Source organism: Panthera leo, chromosome E1 (assembly GCF_018350215.1).
Source record: "Panthera leo isolate Ple1 chromosome E1, P.leo_Ple1_pat1.1, whole genome shotgun sequence".
Lineage (NCBI taxonomy): Eukaryota > Metazoa > Chordata > Mammalia > Carnivora > Felidae > Panthera > Panthera leo.
This window is the reverse complement of record NC_056692.1, coordinates 16621218-16646667: the sequence shown is the minus strand read 5'-3', so window position 1 is coordinate 16646667 and position 25450 is coordinate 16621218. Positions and strand designations below refer to the sequence as shown.

At 37.4% G+C, this 25450-nt stretch overlaps 1 protein-coding gene across 1 annotated transcript in view; it reads left to right on the top strand.

Annotated features, from left to right (window-relative positions):
* Nucleotides 1-2393: 2393 nt before the first annotated feature.
* Nucleotides 2394-25450, top strand: part of NSRP1 (nuclear speckle splicing regulatory protein 1) — a 60484-nt gene continuing 37427 nt past the window's right edge. The window contains exons 1-2 of the mRNA XM_042915397.1: nucleotides 2394-2478; nucleotides 3668-3761. Coding sequence (XP_042771331.1) covers nucleotides 2459-2478; nucleotides 3668-3761 — 114 coding nt within the window. The 5' untranslated portion in view covers nucleotides 2394-2458. The remainder of the gene's footprint in view (nucleotides 2479-3667; nucleotides 3762-25450) is intronic.

Genomic DNA, 25450 nt, shown 5'->3' with positions numbered 1-25450 from the left:
TTTTCTGAACTTTGGAAGTGCCCATAACTGGCACTAGTGTATTTTTTGTCACTTCAAAGCACCTATGGACAGTCTTTTGCTTTTCCATACAAGAGTAAGCTTAGGAATGCTTTGATTCATTCTAGGTCAGGCTGCCTACAGATATAGACCTTTTCCTCTGCTGCTTTATTGCCCAGTTACATTAAAAACAGTATATGGGAATGCAAACTGGTATAGCCACTCTGAAAAATGGTAGTATGGCGATTCCTTAAAAGTTAAAAATAGAACTACTCTATGACCCAGCAATCGTACTACTAGGTATACCCAAAGGATACAAAAATACAGATTTGAAGTGGAACATGTACCCCAATATCCATAGCAGTATTATCAATAGCCAAATTATGGAAAGAGCCCAAATGTCCATCGAAAGATGAATGGATAAAGATGTGTATAATACATATATAGATTACATATATACATATGTACATATGTACATACACATATATACATATACATACATATATACATGTATATGTAATCTATGTGTGTATATGTATATATGTGTGTGTATATATATACACACACATGGAATATATATACATATATATGTATATATATATACACACACACAATGGAATATTACTCAGCAATCAAAAAAGAATGAAATCTTGCCATTTGCAACTCTGTGGATGGAACTAGAGGGTACTGTGCTAAGTGCAATTAGTCAGAGAAAGACAAATATATGACTTCATTCTTATGAGGAATTTAACATACAAAACAGATGAACATAAGGAAATGGAAGCAAAAATAATATAACAACAGGGAGGGGGGGAAACATAAGAGACTCTTAAATACAGAGAACAAACTGAGGGTTGCTGGAGGGGTTGTGGGTGGGAGGATGAGCAAAATGGGTAAGGGGCATTAAGGAAGACACTTAATAGGATGAGCACTGAGTGTGATAGGGGATGAATCACTGGAATCTACTCCTGAAATCATTATCGTACTATATGCTAACTTGGATACAAATTAAAAATAATAATATACAAATAAAATACAGTATATGACAAGTTTATTAATATTGTACTGTAGTCAACATCCCTGTGAGCATATACAATGGCCCCCATGCAGAAGATTCCATTGAGCCAACAGACAGCAGTGACCCCGTTAGTGGTAGTGAAAGTTGTCCTACACAATAACCCTCCTCTCTCTCTTGTCTCCCTCACACCAGCCACAAAGGTTTTCAAAGGTTAAGTGCGGGTTATTTTTCTTTATATTTTATATTATTTTGTATTTTATTACAGTATTATAATCATTTTTATATGAATATTTTGGGTTATGGAACAAATCGTCTGAGTTTCCATTATTTCTTATGGGGAAATTCACTTTCATATACATATGCTTTGGATTAAAAGCATGTTTCCAGAATGAATTATACTCACAAAGGTTTTATTGTATATACTATCAACATGAGATCCACTTTTAACATAAAGACACAAGTAGATTAAAATAGGTTAGAAGGATGGAAAAAGATAAACTATGCTAACAATAAAAACTGTCTATATTAAAATCAGATAAAGTACATAAAGAGAAAAAAAGACAGGGTCATTTCTTAATGGTATCATGGTCAATGCAAGAGGACCTAACAATCCTAAATGTTTAAATACCTAAATAATAGGATTTCAAAATCGGTGAAACAAAAACTGACAGAATTAAAAGGAGAAATAAACAAATCCACAATTACATTTGGAGATTTTAACATCCTTTTGTCAGTAACTGAAAAGATCTCTTTGGCTGCTAGAAAACTAGCTTTGAACAGGTCAAGAGCTGGTGGATGAACAGATGAAAAGCGACTAGAATTTAAAACCAAACCAAAACAAAATGTATATATATATAACATATAATTTTGATTCCTATATCCAGTATTACCACGATGCTGTTATTAATAATTTCGTCTATGAGCATGGGTCCTATATTAACATACAGATTTTCAGTTGCCAAGTTACCCTGAGCCAGGTATACTCACACTGAAGCCTCGGTGGAAAAAAAAAAAAAAAAGTCGATAGCTTTACGGCAGTGTTTTTCAAACTTGACTATCAAAGCTACCTGCAGGGCTCTGTAAAATTCAGATTGCTGGGCCCCATCCGGGAGTTTCAAATGCAGTAAGTCTGGGAAACCATCAGAGAATTTGCATTTTAACAAATTCCTGGTGATGTTCCTGGGACCACACTTTGGGAATTGCTGGCCTAGAATTTTGTCAATTCCTTTCTTCCCAAAACGTCCAGGCAGCCAGTTGGTCTCCAAACAAAGCCAAAGGCCGTAGGACTCGGGCCCTTGCAAGACGGAAGCAGCGCAAGAGAGGGATTCATCCGCTAAAAGTGTTTCAGGCCGCCCAGATCCGCGCGAGAGTGTACGTGATGACGTTGACGTCTGCGTGAGCGTCACGTAGCCGTCGGCCACGTTCAGCGGAGACGGGAGCAAGATGGCGATTCCGGGCAGGCAGTGAGTGATCCGGGAGTTAGGGTTAGGCTGGGAATGAAAGATCACGGCGACTTAGTCTTTGACCGACGAGTAAAAGTGCGCTGGAAGTGAAGGGGCTTTGTCGTCAGGGATAGAGGCGGGGAAAAGCGAGAAATCCTGAGGAACATATTCCCCTCCCCCCACATTTTCCAGGATGGAAGTCCGAAGTTTGAGGGAGAAACTTGTGAGGAAATAAAGGAAGTTAGGCTGAGGGGCAGAGAGCGAGACTTTTCTATTTTCCAAAAGCTCGGTCTGAGGCCCCTCAGTCTTGCTTCCTACCCCGCGCTTGAGTTTCTCCCTGGTTGGATGCTTTCAGGGGCAATGAGAAGAGACAATTCCTGGCTTCCTTAGAGGGCCTTGTTCTCCTTGGCTGCTCAAGTCCTGATTCCCGCCCTCCCTCCTTGTTTTAGGAATGTGCTGAGAAGTCACAAAAGGGTAGGCATAATAGGGACCTGGGTATACGTTGCCGCAAGAGAGACAAATATTGTATGTTCTTGAAAGTTTTACCTTTGATGTATAATTCTTACTTTCGATGGAGTTTCCCGTCATCTCGGCATTTTAAAGGCCAAAGCGTGAGAAACTAAATGAGTTGGACCTGATGGGATGGTTTTCTGAGCTGCTCCAAGACAGAGCAAATGAGCGCAATAGAATATAATGGGCATTTGTCCCGTGACTTCTTAAGTTTCTCAGTTACTGTAATCTTTTAAAAATTTTTCGTGGGTCACATTACCCAATAACTTATTTTAAACTATGTAAGTACCCAGTTGGAAAAAAACAAACAAACAGCTATTTTCTTGTTCGACCACAAGGATAATTTAGAGTGTTTTAAAATTTTTAGTAGGCATGAAACGAGCGTTTCACTAACATGTTCTTTCTAAAACATTATTTCATCATCTAAAACATTTCTGATCTCTTCAGTTATTTCTCTTTTTTTATTAAAATGCTATTTGAATTTGACCCGTGTCAGCAAATAATTACTTAGAAGAGTAATTATAAAATCTTAACACACATTAGAACTTTGAGATCATTGGAAAGTGGAAACCCTGTTCTGTGTTCATAAGCTGTGTGATATGTTTTGACTTGGTAGCTTCATCTGGAAGAAGTAGTGGATGTATTATTTTTTAACATTTAAATATAATGGTGTAATTTCTATTTCAAAAACAAAATGCAGGTATGGGCTTATTTTGCCAAAGAAAGCACAGCAGTTGCACCCTGTTTTGCAAAAACCATCAGTGTTTGGGAATGATTCTGATGATGATGATGAGGTAAGGGAACCTATGTTTTTCTATTGCATTATTAGAAATAGAATTTTTTAAATCGAACTTGTGAATTTGATGTCTTTGCTTGCCTTAGTTGTTTGTCATTACAGTGTATCTGGAGTATATTATCATTTACAGAATCATCAAAAGGAATATTTAAAGAAAGACTTTTCACTGATTTTTTTTTCCTTCACTAATGTTACATGGGAATCTAAGATTTTTTTCAGAAGTTGTGATTTTCAGTTATTTCTAAGTAGTTACACAAAACTGTTTTAGACAGCTAATACTAAAGTAACAAAATTATTAGTGTAAAGATCCCTGAAAATGAGGTATTAATATGTCACCAATTTCCTAGAAATTTTTATTAGCAAAGTAGTTTCTTTTAAGTCTACTTTTGTGATTATTAATTGTCTGCTAAATGTAGTTGTTCAGTTTTGTAATTATGGTAGTGCATGAAGTTACAATTGATTGTTCTACAATAATAACACCTAATATGAATATTTTCTATTTTAGCAGCCAAAACTATGTTTTCCTGTGAAATCTACAGCTTATAGCAGAAACAGCCTCAAATGTATGCTTATGTCTTGAGTCATTTTCTGTATTTCTGAAAGACCTTTGCATCAGTTAGTCTGATAGTTCCTTTGGTCTGGCAGAAAGATAGCTTCTCTTTTTACTCATTTTATAATGACATAGGTAGGTAATTGAACATATTTGATACTTCTTTGCTTTTGCTTTCTTTCTGTTGAAGAAATTGGCTCCAGACACTGTCTACTTCCCTACATTCTGCCCCAGGCAACTATCTCATTGTGATTTTGATTTGCATTTCTCTGATGGCCAGGGATGTTGGCCATTCATGTATCATCTTTGGAGAAATGTCTATTCATATCATTTATGTATTTTAAAATTGAATTATTGCCCTTTTATGAGTTACAAGATTTCTTTATATATTCTAGATATAAACAAGTCCCTTGTTAGATATAATTTAAATATTTTTTCCCATTCTTTTGTCTTTTCACTTTCTTGATAGGATCCTTTGAAGCACAAAAGTTCAATTTTGAGAAAGTCCAATTTATTTTTTTCATAGGTTTCTATTGCTTTGGTGTCATACCTAATAAACCGCTTAATCCATTGTGATGAAGATTTATACTCGTGTTGTAGTTTTACCTCTTAAATTTAGGTCTGTGATCCATTTTGAGTTAATTTTTGTATATGGTATGAGGTAGGGGTCCTACTATTAGGACCTAGGTCCTAATAGTAATAATACTATTATTTGCGTATGGATATCCAATTGTCCCAGTAGCATTTGTTGAAGGCTATCCTCCATTGAATTGATAGCACCCTTGTAGTTTGTTTTAATGTACCTTTTCTTTTCTTTTCGTTTTAATTTTAGAGGATGGGAGGCACCTGGGTGGCTTAGTTGGTTAAGTGTCTGACTCTTGATCTTGGCTTGGGTCGTGATCTCAAAGTTCCTGAGTTTGAGCCATTGTCAGGCTCTGTGCTGACAGTGTGGAACCTGCTTGGGGTTCTTCCTCTTCCCCTATCTCTGCCCCTCCCTCCACACTCCCCCCCCCCCCCCAAATAAATAAACTTAAAAAAATAAAGAATTCAAAGAAGAAAGAAAAAAAAACCTGAAAAATAGCGGTGGGGGGAGGGAGGGATGAGAGAGAGGAAGAGAGAGAATCCTAAGCAGGCTCCATCTCCATGATTTGGGGCTTGCTCCCACAACCCTGGATCATGACCTGAGCCAAAATCAAGAGTTGGTCGCTCAACCAGCTGAGCCACCCAGCCCCACAAATATTTTTTTAAGTCATCCTACCATGGATATGCTTGTTCTAATGTTTCATATAAATCGTCTTGGCACACCATATAATACAAAGCAAAATATTTGAGAAGGATGGATGTACACAAGTGATCTAGAAAGTATAGTCATATTATTGCTCTTTCTTTTCCATTGTGAAATGAGGTTGGTGTACAGTGAGGCTAGAGCTAGAGAAAGCTAGGGGTAAGCCATTTTGCTCTTTCTTCATTCTGTCCCTCCCTGCCTCCTCCCATTCTTTTACATAAAGGGACTTTAATGCAGAGAACTGGTTACATAAGTAATGGAAGACTTAAGCCAAAAAGAGAATAGATGGTGAGGCAACCCAGAGATGAGCCAGTGGTGATAAATGGAGGGATACAGGTAGGATACAGGTCCGGGAGGCCAAGGGCTAGGGTTATCTGGTGGGAACTGGACTCTTCCCGAAGGAGCTGAAGCCACTAGGGAGATTCAGTTTTAGGTAGAGAAAAAGGCAGGGTGGAATTCCTTGTTTTTTCCCTTTCTTCTAGCCAATAGATCATTTTTGTCTTCCATTGGTAGAGCTCAGCCAGAAGCCAACTGACAAGCTGCAGCTTAGTTCTTAATGAACAGGATATAAAACTTTTCTTCAGTATGCCTTACCAATAAGATCAGTCTAATGAATTCCAGCTTATTCTTATACTGAGAAATAAATTTCTTAGTTAAGTATTTTTAAATATTTGTGAGGTTTGAATACAAAATCTCTTATTTAAAAAATCAACAGTTTAAGCAACAATAAAGTTTTTCGTGCTTTATAAAATATAAAGGTAAATTTTATGGTTCTTTTCCTAAAGAAGGCATTTGGTATACCAGGAGAAGAGCTGCTGTAATGCACATCCTTTTATTGTTATTTATAGCAATTTAGCAGAAGCATTTATGAGCCCAAATTTAAGATCAGACTTTTCCTTCCACAGGTCCAGCAAATGGGGCCCTAGTAAATGAATTCAATATTAATATGTGCTTATATCCAGAGTAAGTTTAAAAACTGGAAAGTGGTAGCCCAGCACTTTAAATTACTGTTTAAATAGTTTTAAATTATCAGAACTAATTAGAAATAATATTTTGTTCAAAGGTAGGGGAGATGGAGTTTTTTACCCCTTATGAGTAAGAGGTTTATATTGTATCCAAATGCAACTGTCTGCTCATAAGTATTTGAGTGGTTTTGCTATTATAGTAATGTGTTTATTCCATTTTATCCAGTGTATCCTTTTTTCCAGTGCCATTGCCACCACCTTCATTACTTATTTTAATACTTTGTAATTAGTTTCCTTATCACCTGTCTCCTTAAATTCGTTTGAAATACTGTTGACAGATTGATCTTTCTAAAGCACAGTTGTATTCACTTATATTCCTTGCTTTTGAACTTGATTGTATTTAAAATCTAAACTGCTAATCCTGACCTTGGAAGTCTTCCCTATGCTTTGGCTTCAAAATGCTTATTAGCATTTTTTACTAACTGTCCTCCTCTATGCAAAGTACACTGTCATGTTTGTAATTTTTCACAGCTCTGCTTTTCTTCACATTGGAAGTCTCCCCATCCTACATGTCTATATTATAGCCATCCTTCAAAACCCATTGCAAAAGCTGCTTCCTTCAAGATTTCATACAGTGGGTGCAATCTCATCCTTTTTATGTCACTCTACTTATCTTAGCACTTAGCTTTTCATACCTTGTGTTGTAAGTTATTTGCATACATCATGTCACTATCTCGGAGTATGAGCTCCATAAGTTAGGATCTGGATATCTATTCTGATACATTTTTTTAAATGTTTATTTATTTATTTTGAGAGAGCGAGAGTGCGAGCACATGCACATGCCCATGCGCAGGGGAGGAGTAGAGAGAGGACAAGCTCCATGTTCTTAGCTCAGTGCCCACTGTGGGGCTCAAACTCACAAACCGTGAGATCATGACCTGCGTTGAAATCTAAATCAAGAGGGGCGCCTGGGTGGCGCAGTCGGTTAAGCGTCCGACTTCAGCCAGGTCATGATCTCGCGGTCCGTGAGTTCGAGCCCCGCGTCAGGCTCTGGGCTGATGGCTCGGAGCCTGGAGCCTGTTTCCGATTCTGTGTCTCCCTCTCTCTCTGCCCCTCCCCCGTTCATGCTCTGTCTCTCTCTGTTCCAAAAATAAAAAAAAAAAAAAAAAAAAAAAAAAAACGTTGAAAAAAAAAAAATTAAAAAAAAAATAAATAAAAAAAAAAGAAATCTAAATCAAGAGTCAGGGGCTTAACTAGTAGCCACCAAGGTGCCCCATGCTGGTACTTTTACTACAAGTACAATTATTTACTTAGATGTTTTAGCTGTCTATATTGTAAAGAGACAGGTAGTAGAGCAAGCCCACTACAGAACTTTGCTTTCATAGTGTGAAGGCAGCCATTAGACAATATATGAATGAATGAGCGTGACTAATAAATATATTCTAATAAAACTTTATTTACAAAAGGAGGGGTGGCTGGATTTGGTTGTAACTTACCCCTGGTCTACACAATTATTCTCAAGAGTACTTGTGATAACCAGTAGTATTTCACAAATTTTATAAGATAGTCTCTGACCAAAATTGATGTTGCCTGACAGGTTCAACAAGGAACTTCCTTTTAGATATTTCTCAGTAATGGATGCTTGCTCATTTTGCATAGCATAGTGACTTTTCCTTTTAATCTTGGCAATTGAAATGCTTATTTCTAGACAATATTCTTGCAAGATCTATTTTGCACAGTAATTCATAATGCCATGAAGAAGTATCCATACAACCTGAAAGTTGTTGCAGTTTTGTATCTTTATCCTTTAAGAGGATAAGTTAAATAATGTATATAATGTACTTAATATAATATTTAGGACATAATAAATGTTACATGTATTTTAAAAATTGCATTTGTACAGTTTATTAAAGCTCTTACTGTGGCCATGTTCTCATGCCATTAATATTCCTTGAAACCGGAATTTTTAAAATGGCTTATGGAAATTCGTCATATGGATTGTATGTCTCTCTCAAAAATAAATAAACATTAAAAAAATAATTTAAGGGGTGCCTGGGTGGCTTGGTCGGTTGAGTGTCCGACTTTGGCTCAGGTCATGATCTCGTGGTTTGTGAGTTCAAGCCCCACGTCGGGCTCTGTGCTGACAGCTCAAAGCCTGGAGCCTGCTTTGGATTCTGTGTCTCCCTCTCTCTCTGCCCCTCTCCTGCTCATGCTCTGTCTCTCTCTGTCTCAAAAATAAATAAAACATTAAAAAATTTTTTTAAAATAAATAATTTAAATAAATGTAAAGCATGAGGTAAGGTGAAATAAACAATACAAAATTGAATATGTATGATTGTACAAAGCTATATGTCCATGTATAGATAGAAAAATGAAAACTATTATTTTGGATGACAGGATTTGGCTTTTTTATTTAAAAAAATTTTGTTTATATTTGTTTATTTTTGAGAAACAGTGGGACAAAGTGTGAGCGGGGGAGGGGCAGAGAGAGAAGGAGACGCCGAATCTGAAGCAGGCTCCAGGCTGTGAGCAAGAGGTCAGCACAGAGCCTGATGTGGAGCTCGAACCCACAGACTAAGATCATGACCTAAGCCGAAGTCAGATGCTCAACCAACTAAGCCACCCAGGCACCCCTGGTTTTTTTATTTAAAAAATTATTATTGTAATTTTGAAGAATAGAAGGAAATGAGTACTTAAGAAAAAGATAACAATAATTGTATATTCTTGAAGTTAGAAACATTAGCAAGTAACGGGGTTACGTAGTACACTTTCATTATTGCTTGATCTTTCTCCACTTTAATTCTGATCATTTATTTATTTATTTAAATTTAACTGCATTTATTTTTTTTTTAATTATTTTATTTATTTTGAGAGAGAGAGACAGAGAATCCCAAGCAGTCTCCACACTGTTATCGTGGAGCCTGACACGGGGATCGAACTCAGGAACCATGAGATAATGACCTGAGCCAAATCAAGAGTTGGATGCTTAACCAACGGAGCCACACAGGTGCCCCTAATTCTAATCTTTTAAAAACATTGTCTTGAAAAGTAGTCTTCATAGTTCTGTTTTTCCTAATGAAAAGCTGTTCTTAGTTGGAAGCCTGTTTGGCTTGCTGATGGTAAGAAAAAGTTAAAATACTAATCTATCTGAACCAATAAATTTTCAGTTTTTTTTTTTTAATCACTTATATGATTTTCTATTCCTCTGGATATTGTTTGGTACAGTTAAAATGACAGTTTTATATACACATGACAAAGTGTATGATGTATGGAAATGGCAGGAAATTTAGGTTATTTTAATGGTAACTAAGAATTTTTTACACTTTTCTCATGCTATTAAAATGAATTCCTGGTAAATTTATGATACTGAATGTATCTAACAGCAGTATAGGCAGTGAGGAATTTAAAGTTATTGTGCAGTTTTGCTAAAAATGCATCCCCTGATTTGCTGTCCAGGAGTGAAACAGAAACAAAATGTAAGAGGGGAGAAAAGGACAGCACTAAATGAAATGATAGAATTCTGTTAGGAGTGGGAGAGATGACAAGAGAATTCTATTCTTATTTTTTAAGTAAGCTCTGTGCACAGTGTGGGGCTTGAACTCATGACCCTGAGATCAAGAGTCATGCTCTATGGACTGAACCAGTCAGGTGCCCTGAGAATTCTATTCTTATTTTATCTCCCAGTAGGATGGAAATATTAGAGAAGTAGCTGAGAGAACCCAGATTATGAAGATGAGATAAAGTAAGAGTTTTTGGGGTTTTTTTAGGAAGGAAATGATGTATAATCATGAGTCCTTGAAGATATGTAAAGTTGATTTGTGAATCTCTGTTTAAATCTGTGCATTTTTAGCCAAATTTACTTACATTGGCACATGGGGAACTTATTTTTTAAAAATGTTTTTTGGTTTGAAATATAATGTATAAGCATTATTTTATTTTTCAACTCCAGAGTTTTGGTTTCTTTTATAATTTCTGTCACTTTATTGATACTCTCTATTTGATGACACATTGTTCTCATACTTTAGTTATTTAGACATGGTTTTCTTTATTTTAAATCATTCTGTGTATGGATCATACTTTTCTCGTTTCTTTGCATGTCTCAATTTTTGGTTCAGAACTGAAACTTTAAGATAATATAATATGGCAACTCTGGAAACCAGAGCCTTTCTTCTTCCCAAGGTTTATTAGGATTTTTTGTTGTTTTTTGTTGTTTTTGTCTTTTACACAGAGACTTTTCTGAACTAATTTTTAAAGTTTATATTTCTGTGTGTGTGTGTGTGTGTGTGTGTGTGTGTGTGTGTGTGGCCACTGAAATCTCTGCTTGGTTAGCTTGGTGGTTAGCTAATGATTTGACAGAGCTTTCTTTTTTTTTTTTTAATTTTTTAAAATATTTATTTATTTATTGAGAGACAGAGCTTGAGCAGGAGAGGGGCAGAGAGAGAGGGAGTCGCAGATTCCAAAGCAGGCTTCAGGCTCTGAGCTCTCAACACAGAGACGTGGGGCTCGAACTCACGAACCACAAGATCATGACCTAAGCCAAATAGGATGCTCAGTCGGACTGAGCCACCCTGGTGCCCCTGACCTTTCTTTAAATACTTGTAACTAAGTCTCTAGTCTGCCAGGAGGCTCTATATGCATGCTGGGCAGGTGTATAGTATACCACTAGGCATTTTACAACTTTGCCTTAGCCTTCACTTCTTGCTTGTGCAGTCTCAGGGTCAGTTGTGAGAGTTTAGGACCTTCTCAGGTTTTTCCTGATCAGGCACAAATGTCTTTGTACGTGTGTGGGCTTCATGATCCCCAGGAATATGTTGGAACTTTCAAATCCCCCTATTGAGCATCCTATTTCTCAACGTTTCTTTTTAAGCTTTTTGGTTAGCCTATTATTTACCCCAACTGTTAACGCACTGCGCACTGCCGCAGGCAGCCCTGAAGTTCAGCAGTTGTCTTTGATTGTTTTTGACAGAGACCCCCAGGGAAGAGGCTGTTTTACTTTGGCACTCTGTCACGTCAAATAAAGACTGCCTACTGAGTGGTGTCTTCAGGGAACCACCAGACAGGTCCAATAATAATTCTCTGGAATAGGGGTTTTGAAGGAGCTCTAACCCCATTCTGCCTCCTCTAGTGGCTGCCAGACTGCTGGTTTCTGCCATGATTGTGGGCTGTTGTTTTAGGCTACCATGGCACTAGGGAGGGGATGATGGAAATAGGGAAAGTTAAAACACCACAAAGTTCTTAGTGAAATTCAGCTATTCTTAAATAAATGCTCCCTGAGCTCCTGTAAGCCTTTGGTTAATTTCCAGAGTTCGGAAAAAAACCTGATTCTGACATTTTTGCCAGTGTTAAAGAGTTTTGTTGGTCCATACTCTGTCATTTTCAGTGACTGTGACTCTCCAGGTTATCTTTTAAGCTTCTCCAATGCATTTTCGAACACTTCAGACAAAGTCATCTTCTTGGTTTTAAAATCAGTATTGACTTCTCCTTGCTTTTAGAATTAAGACCAGCATCTTATTTTTTACCTGCAAAGCTATGCATTTTCTTGCTGTTCTCTTTAGGTCTTTTCCACTGCCCTGCCCTATTTTATTCTTTAAAATTGCCTTAGGTCATCTAAGTGAATTTTAGTGTCACTTTCAAGGTACACATTGAAAAAACTAGAAATTTTGATTGGACTTGTATTGGATTTATAGGTACTATAGAAGAGAATTGATATTTTAATATTTTAGTCTTTTCATTTATTTGTTCAGGTATTTTATATATCCTTTAGTACAATTTGAAAATTTCCTCACTTAAGGTCACACCCATCTTTTTTGAGTTTCTTTGTGTCTTTAGTTCTTTTATCTGATATTTATTATTTCTCTGTGTCATGTGTGTGCGTGTTATTGCATTCTCTGGAAACTATATATGGTGATAAACAGAAACTGATAGAAACATTCTTTAATGTTTCTTTAATGAGAGTTGCTTATAAAGTTTTATAATTAAATCTGATGTTTGGGCTGTTGGCTTTTGGTACTGTTTCTAGTTTACTAAGAATTTTTATCATAAATGAATATTAAGTTTTAATCTTTTTAACATCTATTAATATGAGTTTATATTAATTTTTTGAAGTTAAACCATCCTTGTATTCCTAGAATATTTGATTTATTATTTACTTTGATTTGGGGCACTGCACTGATCTTTTTACCAGTGATTTCCATTTCTGAGGTCTTTGACTTAATTTCATTGTTGAGTACTTTTTTGGTATGTGCTCATAAGGGCATTGTTTCCTAAGTTCTTAATTATTAAGGAATGATTGCTTATTGCTTTTGTCACCTAATATCTACTTGAATGTGTGTAGTATTTCTAACGAATAATAAATTATTTCAAAATCCTGTAGATGTTAAGTTATTTTCCCTGGTATTGAATGTTCTTGTGAGGAAGTACAATACTGTGTTTTATTTTTTTTGTAAATCTCCAAGATGACTTACTTTTTCATTGGCTTGGACAATTAGTATTTTCTTTATTTCTTTAAGTTCAGTGTGTTGTCATGCAAATCATTTTGAATTTTTTCCTGGAATGAATGCATTGTTGTTTTTTACCTAAATATCTATTTTTTTCTTCATTTCACAGAAATTTACTGTCATTGTATCAGAGTATTTTTTCTGATTCACTTGCTAGGTTATCTTTTTGGAAGATTATCTTTGCCTTTCATATCTTTGTGTATTTATTCATTATTTCACTCAATAAATCTTTAGTGATTCCTGTTCTGTGCCAGTGAAACAAAGCCATGGCCCTTGTGGAACTTACATTTTAGTGGGAGGAACAGAGGTGATAAATAGTTAACCTAACAGATAAGTAAATTACATGTTAATTTAGAAGATGTCAAAGACTGAGCTTCTGACTTTTGATTTCAACTCAGGTCATGATTCCAGGGTCGTGGGATCAAGCCCCGTGTTGGGCTCCATGCTGAGCATAGAGCCTGCTTGGGATTCTCTCTCTCTTTCTCTTTTGTCTCTCTCTGTCTCTTTCTTTCTCTTTCTCCTGCCCCTCCCTCACTTGTGCACTCTCTCTAAAATAAAAAAAATAATAATAATAATAAAGAAGGTGTCAAGGACTAAGAAAATGTAAAGCTAGGTAGGATGAGAGAGTTAAATAGATATTTGGGGAAATTACTTGATTTTTGTCTTTTTCTCTGCATTAACCATTATTATCTTAAACCTTTGTCAGTATTTCAGTTATATCTTTTTTTTCAGTTATATGTTTTTTGCTCTTTTTAATTTATTTATTAGCTTTAATGGTGGTGTTTCAGTCCTCAATATGTTAGCTCTGCAGTCTCCTCTCTATCCCTTTTATTGTTTTATTATCTGACCATTAACTCATTTGATTTAATTTGATCTTATTTTCAAAGAATTTTACAGAGAAGAGAGAAGAAATGGAGATGATAACTTGAAGGAATAATAGAGTTGGTGGAATTTTCCTTTTTGTGGTTTTCTTAGGATAGAGGTGAATTATGGATGTTTAGGCTGGAAGGGAAGAATCTGAAGGAAAAAGATTATACAGCTACGGACGTTAAGGTGTCAAGGAAGTAAATTGGCATATATCACACACAGAGTCCTTTGGTAATAGTTAGATTTTGAATCCAGAAGATCTGCCTGATTCCAAAGTCCATGCTTTTAACATTGTAATGTACTCCCTATGAGAAGTAGTTTGTTTATAGTGGTATTAAAAATTTTTTTTAATGTTTATTTACTTTTGAGACAGAGAGAGGCAGAGCGCGAGTGAGGGAGGGGCAGAGAGAGGGGGAGACACATAATCCGAAATAGGCTCCAGGCTCTGAGCTGGCAGCACAGAACCCGATGTGGGGATCAAACCCACAAACCTTGAGATCATGACCTGAGCCGAAGTTGGACGCTCAACCGGCTGAGCCACCCAGGCGCCCCTATAGTGGAATTTTAAAACTTTGAGAGAATGGATTTCAGAAGCAATAGAAAAAGGGTTAGTCAGGGGACTGGCAGAGATCAGATAGACTTCAAAGAGTGCATCTTGTTTACTAATTGGAAAAGGAACACAAATAGAAGTTATGTTGAGACATGGTTTTTACCATGTGAGATTACACAACTCTGCCTTCTGGTGATTTAGGAATATTTTGAGGAGATGGGGCTATTAATTTTCAACAAAGTGGGTATCCAGTTGTCCAGAATATTTAAAAAAAAATTTGTTTTAACGTTTATTTTTGAGAGAGAGAGAGACAGAGTGCAAGCAGGGGAGGGGCAGAGAGAGGAGACAGAATCCGAAGCAGACTCCAGGCTCTGAGCTGTCAGTATAGAGCCTGAACGTGGGGCTCGAACCCATCAGCCATGAGATCATGACCTGAGCTGAAGTTGGATGCTTAACTGACTGAGCCAGCCAGGTGCCCCCAGAATTTTTTTTTTGACGAGTCTATTCCAGGGGTTTTAGTGGAAGTGTTACTACTTCCAGAGGGGCATTAAGAAATTTTTGGAGTGGCTTTTGCTTATTGTAGTATTGAAAGTATTACACCATTTTTTTTTTTAATCCATGTTAGTTAACAAATAGTGTAATAATGATTTCAGGAGTAGAATTCAGTGATTCATCACTTACATGTAACACCCAGTGCTCCTCCCAACAGGTACCTTCCTTAATGCCCATCACCCCTCAGCCCTCCAGCAACCCTCAGTTTGTTGTCTGTATTTGAGTTTCTTATGGTTTGTCTCCCTCTCTCTTTTTATCTTATTTTTCCTCCCCCCACCCATCTGTTTTTGATGTAGACCAGGCAAGATAGATATTCTGCATTTCATGACCCCCATCCATATAGGTTAAATCCCTCTGAACATTTATATAGATGAAAAACTATAATTTTATGAGCCTAGACCTAAGTTCTTTTTACACATAAACACAAAATATGTTTTGTACATTTTATTTTTATCAAATAAATTTTAATAAAATAAAAATTTAAATACTTTTTAAAAAGTATTGATTTTGCACGGTGTAGTGTATGCTAACCTTTCCCCTAATTTGACCATTTTGTAGATTGAGGGAAGATTATATCTTATTTTGTTTAAAACTTTACAAAAAAAAACTTTACAGAGAGTTCCCCATTTAAGAAAATCAGGTCACTTGTCACCAGTGTCACTTGTGGTATTTGAGTCACCAGTTCTGCAGTCAGCATTTGTATCTGTAGCATTAATAGTGATTACAGTGAGTCTACATAGTAGAAGCTTTTGATAACTACTGTCTTCTGATGTGCTTATGCATTTACATTTTGAAATAGTTTATGTTTTTCCATTATAAGTTACTTCCCTTTATTCTGTATAGTTCTTTATGGATGTATATATGTGTATCCAAAACTGCACAAGAAAGAAGAAATATGTATATAGTTTTTAAAAATTACATGTAGAGAGTTATGTGTGTTTCATTTCAGTATAGATAAAGGGCCCTATAAAAGGGTATTGAGTATAACAGGACTTAGAAATACTGTTCTGTGCCTTTCCCAATGATGTAAAATGACTCATTTATTATATATTAAATTCCCATACATATGTGGGTCTGTTCTCTAGACTGTTCTCTTCCATTAATTTCTTTCTCTAATGATGTTCTGTAATGCAGTTTTACTTCAGTTACTTCAGCATTATAATCTGGTTTGATATACAGTAGTACAAAGAATAAGAAAAAGTAGTATTTATTGAGCACTTGCTATTTGTTAGCCATTGTTCTGTTTTATATGAATAAATTCATACAGTCATCACAATAACACTAAATATTACCGTATTTTGTTAAATCTAAGATGCTTTGTTAGTAATGCTTTCTTGATGTTACCAGAAAGTGTCAGTAGAAAGCTTTCATTTGGCACAGCATTATTGCCTTCTGGGTGACAGCTGTTATTTTTAAGACATCATCAATTTCTGATACATTAAAATATGAAAAAATTTGTAGAATCATTGAAATAGGGTGTTGTCATCTTCATTTTACAGTTGAGGAAGCAGGCAAAGAGAGTTTAACTTGCCTAAGATCATGTAGTCACTTGATTTCATAGCGCATATGCTTGATTGGGATTTTTTAAATTTATTGATACATTTTCCAAGCATCTATTGCTGATATATAGCAATAGTTGTTTTTGCTCTAGGTTTATGTTAAATACCCTTTTTCAAGTTAGAGGAGTTGCCCTCTGTTATAGATTATTCATTCCCAAATCTTCTTATTTATAATTATTGGGTAATCCTGTCTACTGGGTCCATCTCTAGAGAGTTCTCCTATCAGATGCTTCTCCTGGTATATATTTTCTGCCTTGATACTAAGCTTATCCATGAATCTTGCTTTAACCACTGGAATGTGAGTGAAACTGATAAGCTATATCTGAGCAGAAGCTTTCAAAGCCATCTTGTGATTGAGCCATTGCTTTCCTGCCCTGCCATAGGAACAGCATGTTGTAGATAGGGACTGCCTTCAGCCTGAAATGAAGACAGTATGGACCTACAAACCATCTACAGTGGACACACATCATGAGCAATGATAGACGTTTATGTTGTAAGGCTTGAGATTTTAATGTTGTTTGTTAACACAGGCTAAATTAGTGGAAGTTGACCAATAATCTAGATTGCTAAAAAATTTTATTAGGCATTTGGGTTGAGTTTTATCACATTTTTTTGACATCTGTTACTATGGTGAATTATATTGATAATTTTTCTAAAAAGTGAAACTATTTAAATACTAGAATAAACCCTGCTTAGTCTTCTATTCTTTTATATGTGCAGCTGGATTTTATTTGCTATTTTTTTTATTGTGGAAAAATATACATAACATAAAATTTACCATTTAACCATTTTTAGGTGTGACATTAGGTACATTCACGTTGTGCAATCATCACCACTCTCCAGAACTTTCTTTTTTAATTTTTTAAGTTTATTTATTTATTATTTTTTTAATGTTTATTTTGAGAGAAACAAGGTGCTAGTGGGGGAGGAGCAGAGAGAGAAAGAGACCCAGAATCCGAAGCAGGCTCTGAGCTGTCAGCACAGAGCCCGACATGGGGCTCAACCTCATGAACCGTGAGATCATGACCTGAGCCAAAGTTGGAAGCTTAACCGTCTGAGCCACCCAGGCACCCCTAAGTTTATTTATTTTTGAGAGAGACAAAGACAGAGCATGAGGGGGGGAACGGCAGAGAATGAGGGAGACACAGAATCCGAAGCAGGCTCCAGGCTCTGAGCTGTCAGCACAGAGCGTGATGTGGGGCTTGAACCCATGAAGCGTGAGATCATGACCTGAGCTGAAGTTGGACACTTAACTGACTGAGGCACCCTGATGCCCCAAAACTTTTTAAGTTGTAATATGGAAGTTCCAGTGACCCCCAAGATCCTTTCATGAGGTCTGTAAATTCAAGACTATTTTCATTAGACATTTGGCTTCTTTTTTTTTAGTTTTTTTTTTTATTTTATTTTTTAAAATTTACATCCACATTAGTTAACATATAGTACAACAATGATTTCAGGAGTAGATTCCTTAGTGCCCCTTACCCATTTAGCCCATCCCCCTTCCCACAACCCCTCCAGTAACCCTCAGTTTGTTCTCCATATTTATGAGTCTCTTCTGTTTTGTCCCCCTCCCTATTTTTATATTATTTTTGTGTCCCTTCCCTTATGTTCATCTGTTTTGTCTCTTAAAGTCCTCATATGAGTGAAGTCATGATTTTTGTCTTTTCTGACTGACTAATTTCACTTAGCATAATACCCTCCAGTTCCATCCACGTAGTTGCAAATGGCAAGATTTCATTCTTTTTGATTGCTGAGTAATACTCCATTGTAAATATATACCACATCTTCTTTATCCATTCATCCACTGATGGACATTTGGGCTCTTTCCGTACTTTGGCTATTGTTGATAGTGCTGCTATAAACATGAGGGTGCATGTGTCCCTTCGAAACAGCACGCCTGTATCCCATGGATAAATGCCTAGTAGTGCAATTGCTGGGTCATAGGGTAGTTCTATTTTTAGTTTTTTGAGGCACCTCCATACTGTTTTCCAGAGTGGCTGCACCAGCTTGCACTGCCACCAACAATGCAAAAGAGATCCTCTTTCTCCGCATCCTCGCCAACATCTGTTGTTGCCTGAGTTGTTAATGTGAGCCATTCTGACGGGTGTAAGGTGGTATCTCATTGTGGTTTTGATTTGGATTTCCCTGATGATGAGTGATGTGGAGCATGTTTTCATGTGTCGGTTGGCCATCTGGATGTCTTCTTTGGAGAAGTGTCTATTCATGTCTTTTGCCCATTTCTTCACTGGATTATTTGTGTTTTGGGTGTTGAGTTTGATAAGTTCTTTATAGATTCTGGATACTAACCCTTTATCTGATACGTTGTTTGCAAATATCTTCTCCCATTCTGTCGATTGCCTTTTAGTTTTGCTGATTGTTTCCCTTGTTGTGCAGAAGCTCTTTATTTTGATGAGGTCCCAATAGTTCATTTTTGCTTTTGTTTCCCTCCCTTCTGGAGACATGTTGAGTAAGAAGTTGGTGCGGCCAAAATCAAAGAGGTTTTTGCCTGCTTTCTCCTCGAGAATTTTGATGGCTTCCTGTCTTATATTTAGGTCTTTCGTCCATTTTGAGTTTATTTTTGTGTATGGTTTAAGAAAGTGGTCCAGGTTCATTCTTCTGCATGTCGCTGTCCAGTTGTCCCAGCACCACTTGCTGAAGAGCCTGTCTTTATTCCATTGGATATTCTTTCCTGCTTTGTCAAAGATTAGTTGGCCATATGTTTGTGGGTCTATTTCTGGGTTCTCTGTTCTGTTCCATTGATCTGAGTGTCTGTTCTTGTGCCAGTACCATACTGTCTTGATGGTTACAGCTTTGTAGTATAGCTTGAAGTCTGGGATTGTGATGCCTCCTGCTTTGGTTTTCTTTTTCAAGATTGCTTTGGCTATTCGGGGTCTTTTCTTGTTCCATACAAATTTTAGGATTATTTGTTCTAGCTCTGTGAAGAATGCTGGTGTTATTTTGATAGGGATTGCATTGAATATGTAGATTGCTTTGGGTAGTATCGGCATTTTAACAATATCTGTTCTTCCTATCCAGGAGCATGGAGTCTTTTTCCATTTTTTTGTGTCTTCTTCAGTTTCTTTCATAAGCTTTCTATAGTTTTCAGCGTATAGATTTTTCACCTCTTTGGTTAGATACATTCCTAAGTATTTTATGATTTTTTGTGCAACTGTAAATGGGATCGATTCCTTGATTTCTCTTTCTGTCACTTCATTGTTGGTATATAGGAATGCAACTGATTTCTGTGCATTGATTTTGTATCTTGCAACTTTGCTGATTTCATGAATCAATTCTAGCAGTTTTTTGGTGGGATCTTTTGGGTTTTCCATATAGAATATCATGTCATCTGCAAAGAGTGAAAGTTTGACCTCCTCCTGGCCGATTTGGATGCCTTTTATTTCTTTGTGTTGTCTGATTGCAGAGGCTAAGACTTCCAATACTATGTTGAATAACAGTGGCGACCGTGGACATCCCTATCTTGTTCCTGACCTTAGGGGGAAAGCTCTCAGTTTTTCCCCATTGAGGATGATATTAGTGTTGGTCGTTCATATATGGCTTCTATAATCCCAAGATATGCCCCTTCTATCCCTAGTTTCTTGAGGGTTTTTATTAAGAAAGGATGCTGTATTTTGTCAAATGCTTTCTCTGTGTCTATTGAGAGGATCATATGGTCCTTGTCCTTTCTTTTATTGATGTGATGAATCACGTTAATTGTTTTACGGATATTGAACCAGCCCTGCATTCCAGGTATAAATCCCACTTGGTTGTGGTGAATAATTTTTTTAATGTATTGTTGGATCTGGCTGGCTAATATCTTGTTGAGGATTTTTGCATCCATGTTCATCAGGGAAATTGGTCTATAGTTCTCCTTTTTAGTGGGGTCTTTGTCTGGTTTTGGAATCAAGGTAATGCTGGCTTCATAGAAAGAGTTTGGAAGTTTTCTTTCCTTTTCTATTTTTTGGAACAGCTTCAAGAGAGTCAGTGTTAACTCTTCCTTAAATGTTTTGTAGAATTCCCCTGGAAAGCCATCTGGCCCTGTACTCTTGTTTTATTGTTGTTTTTATTTCTGCTGTGTCAGTTGTGATCTCTCCTCTTTCATTCTTGATTTTATTTATTTGGGTCCTTTCCTTTTTCTTCTTGATCAAACTGGCTAGTGGTTTATCAATTTTGTTAATTCTTTCAAAGAACCAGCTCCTGGTTTCATTGATCTGTTCTGTTTTTTTTTTGGTTTCAATAGCATTAATTTCTGCTCTAATCTTTGTTAATTCCTGTCCTCTGCTAGTTTTTGGTTTTATTTGCTGTTCTTTTTCCAGCTCCTTAAGGCATAAGGTTAGGTTGTGTATCAGATCTTTCTTCCTTCTTTAGGAAGGCCTGGATTGCTATATACTTTCCTCTTATGATGGCCTTTGCTGAATCCCAGAGGTTTTGGGTTGTGGTGTTATCATTTTCATTGACTTCCATATACTTTTTAATTTCTTCTTTAACTTCTTGGTTAGCCCATTCATTCTTTAGTAGGATGTTCTTCCGTCTCCAAGTATTTGTTACCTTTCCAAATTTTTTCTTGTGGTTGATTTCGAGTTTCATAGCGTTGTGGTCTGAAAGTATGCATGGTATGATCTCAATCTTTTTGTACTTACTTAGGGCTGATTTGTGTCCCAGTGTATGGTCTATTCTGGAGAAGGTTCCATGTGCACTGGAGAAGAATGTATATTCTGCTGCTTTAGGATGAAATGTTCTGAATATATCTGTTAAGCCCATCTGGTCCAGTGTGTCATTCAAAGCCATTGTTTCATTGTTGATTTTTTGATTAGATGATCTGTCCATTGCTGTGAGTGTGGTGTTGAAGTCTCCTACTATTATGGTATTACCATCGAAGAATTTCTTTATGTTTGTGATTAATTGATTTATATATTGGGGTGCTTCCACATTTGGTGCATAAATGTTTACAATTGTTAGGTCTTCTTGGAGGATAGACCCCTTGATTATGATATAATGCCCTTCTGCATCTCTTGATACAGTCTTTATTTTAAAGTCTAGATTGTCTGATATAAGTATGGCTACTCCGGCTTTCTTTTATTGACCATTGGCATGATAGATGGTTCTCCATCCCCTTATTTTCAATCTGAAGGTGTCTTTAGGTTTAAAGTGGGTCTCTTGTGGGGCGCCTGGGTGGCTCAGTCTGTTAAGCAGCTGACTTCATCTCAGATCATGATCTCATGGTTTGTGGGTTCGAGCCCTGCATTGGGCTCTGTGCTGATAGCTCTGAGCCTGGAGCCTACTTCGGATTCTGTGTCTCCCTCTCTCTGCCCCTCCCCCGCTCGTGCTCTGTCTCTCTCTTTCTCTCTCAAAAATAAATAAAATGTAAAAAAAATTTCTTTTTGTTTTAAAGTGGGTCTCTTGTAAACAGCATATAAATGAATCTTGCTTTCTTACCCATTCTGTTACCCTATATCTTTTGATTGGAGCATTGAGTTCATTGACGTTTAGAGTGAGTACTGAAAGATATAAATTTATTGCCATTATGATGCTTGTAGAGTTGGAGTTTCTGGTGGTGTTCTCTTGTCCTTTCTAATCTTTGTTGCTTTTGGTATTTATATATATATGTATTTTCCCCCCCATCTTTTCTCCCCTCAGAGAGTCCCCCCCCCCCCCCCCTTAAAATTTCTTCCAGGGCTGGTTTAGTGGTCGCAAACTCCTTTAATTTTTGTTTGTCTGGGATATTTTATATCTCTCCTTCTGTTTGGAATGACAGCTTTGCTGGATAAAGAATTCTTGGCTGCATATTTTTCTGATTCAGCACACTGAATATATCCTGCCACTCCTTTCTGGCCTGCCAAGTTTCTGTGGATAGGTCTGCTGCAAACCTGATCTGTCTTCCTTGTAGGTTAGGGACTTCCCCCCCCCCCCATGCTGCTTTCCTGATTCTCTCCTTGCCTGAGTATTTTGTGAATTTGACTATGATATATGCCTTGTTGATGGTTGGTTTTTGTTGAATCTAATGGGCGTCCTCTGTGCTTCCTGGATTTTGATGTCTGTGTCTTTCCCCAGGTTGGGAAAGCTTTCTGCTATGATTTGCTCACATAACCCTTCTTACCCCTATTTCTCCCTCTTCTGGGACCCCTATGATTCTGGTGTTGTTCCTTTTGATGAGTCACTGATTTCTCTAATTCTTAAATCGTGCTCTTTTGCCTTCATCTCCCTCTTTTTTTCTGCTTCACTATTCTCTATGTTTGTTTGTCCTCTATATTGCTGATTCTCTGTTCTGCTTCATCCATCCTTGCCGCTGCTGCATCCATCCGTGATTGCAGCTCAGTTATAGCATTTTTAATTTCATTCTGGCTGTTTTTTACTTCTCTTATCTCTGCAGAAAGGGATTCTAATCTATTTTCGACTCCAGCTAGTATTCTTACTATATCGTGATTCTAAATTTTGGTTCAGACATCTTGCTTGTATCTGTGTTGGTTAAATCCCTGGCTGTCATTTCATCGTGCTCTTTCTTTTGGGGTGAATTCCTTCGTTTTGTCATTTTTTTTTCAACTTTTTTTTTTTTTTTTTGGGGGGACAGAGAGAGACAGAGCATGAACGGGGGAGGGGCAGAGAGAGAGGGAGACACAGAATCGGAAACAGGCTCCAGGCTCCGAGCCATCAGCCCAGAGCCCGACGCGGGGCCCGAACTCACAGACCGCGAGATCGTGACTTGGCTGAAGTCGGACATTAACCGACTGCGCCACCCAGGCGCCCCTTGTTTTGTCATTTTGAAGGGAGAAAAGGAATTAATGAGGCAGAAAAATTAAAATTAAAAAAATTAAAATCAAAAAAATATTAAAATTAAAAAATTTAAAACACACACACAAAAATCAAATAAATGATGCTAAATCCTAGGTGTGTTTTGGTCTGGGTGTTGAATGTGGTTTGACAGATTAGAGAAAAAAAAGGAGGGGGAAAAGAAAAAAAAGGAAATCTTTTGAGAATTTGAAAAAATGAATACACTGTAGTAGACTAAAATAAAATGATGGAAGTAAAATAGAATTTGAAAAAATTCACATCAAAGCAAAAAATATAGTAAAAAATCAAAGTATTTTTAATAGAAATTAAAAATGAAAATGAAGTTTTTCTCTTTCTGCATTCAAGAAAAAGAAAAACGAAAAAAAAGGAAAAAGATTGTTTGAAAATTTGAAAAGGTGAATACACTGAAGGAGACTAAAATAAAATGATGAAAGTAAAATAAAACTTGAAAAAATTTACACAAAAGTAAAAAATTAATAAAAATTAAATAAAAATATTTTTAATAAAAATTGAAAATAAAAATGAATTTTTTCTCTTTTTGTATTCAAGAAAAAGAAGTGTAAAAGAGAAAAAAAAAGAAAATTGAATAGATGAACCTACTACCAGATTGAAGTAGGACTGAAATTACTTCGTTTTCCCTTAGAAGTCAGTCTATGTAGCGCTTTAGAGTCCATAAACTAAGCTGGCAGTGAGACTTGTGTTCTTGAAGAGCGAAGTTGGCCCAGTTGGGTGGGGCTCAGCATAATGGCTCTGCTGTCCACTAGATGGCACTGCTAGCCTAGTGGGGTGAAGGGTTGGGCTCGTGGTAGGTGTGTATGCGCATGCGCGGGAGCAGTGAAAATGGCGCCACCCAGCTACCCAGTCTGTTCTCCTGGATCAGCAGTCGCGCACCCCTCCTCTGTCTTCAGCCTTCGTCCACTCCCTGCTTTTTCGCTCTCCGTGACCAGGCCCCAGGCAGTACCTCTCTCCCGAGTTTTGTCTCAGATGCGGCTGTTTTCCCCAACCCCTTACTTCTGAAGGACTGCAGCTTTGACCTGTTCTGCCCCTCTGTGGGAGGGTCTCACTGAGCAATGGCTGAATTGGCAATGGCTGAATGTCGGCGCACACAGGAACGCTTGCTGGACCCTGCTGCTGCCGGTGCCCTGAGACTATGGCCAGGTGCCAGCCCGCCCCAGAAAAAGTTGGTGAGATAGCGTGGCAGCAGCTTTTCAGGGATTATAGAAAATCACAACACACATCTGGCACCAGGCTTCACCCTTAACGACCTTGTTCCAGCACCAGTGAATGTGGCTGTTTTCTGGGGTCTGCTGGGACCAGGTGGCTTCAACAGTCTCTACCAAATGTCCTTCCAGCAGTAGAACCGCTTTTCCCCGTGTGGCCCAAGATCCTCCCGGACCCCACTCTGTTCCTGGGGATTCGCCCTTCCCACCAGAGCACTGCCAGGTATCGAGCTGCGGAGTTGCAGACTCTGCACTCCCCTTGTTAACAGTCTTAATGGAATTTAAACTGTCTCCTTTATCCTTTCTCCCTTTTTAGTTTAGTCCCTGCAGCTGTTTCCAATTTTCCACTTTCTCTCTAGCTGCTTTTGGGGAGGGGTGCTTTTCTCTGTATTCTCCCCTACCCCCGTCTCCGTCCTCTCTCTGCTGGCAAAAGCACCTCCCTTCCTGCACCTTCTCACTCCCCAAGTTCACTTCTCTGCACCACGGACCTGCTGAATTCTGTGGTTCAGGTTGTATGATTGTTGTATTAATCCTCCAGTCAGTTTTCTAGGTGTGTAGGGTGGTTTAGTGTTGGTCTGGCTGTACTTCATGGACACCAGACACACAAAAAACTTCCATGCTGTTCCACCATCTTGGCTCTTCCCTTGACATTGGCTTTTTTACCGTTTTTCTCAGAAGTGTACAGTGGGGTTTTCCAGAGGCTGCATTACATGTGAATTGCAACAAATTGAATACAGCAAATTTGAGAATCTAGCAATTCTGTTACAGAGATAACGCGGTCAGTATTGATAGGATAACACATGAAAGCAAAAGTTCTTTGGGTCCTCAGTAATTTTATTTTATTTTTTAAGTTTAT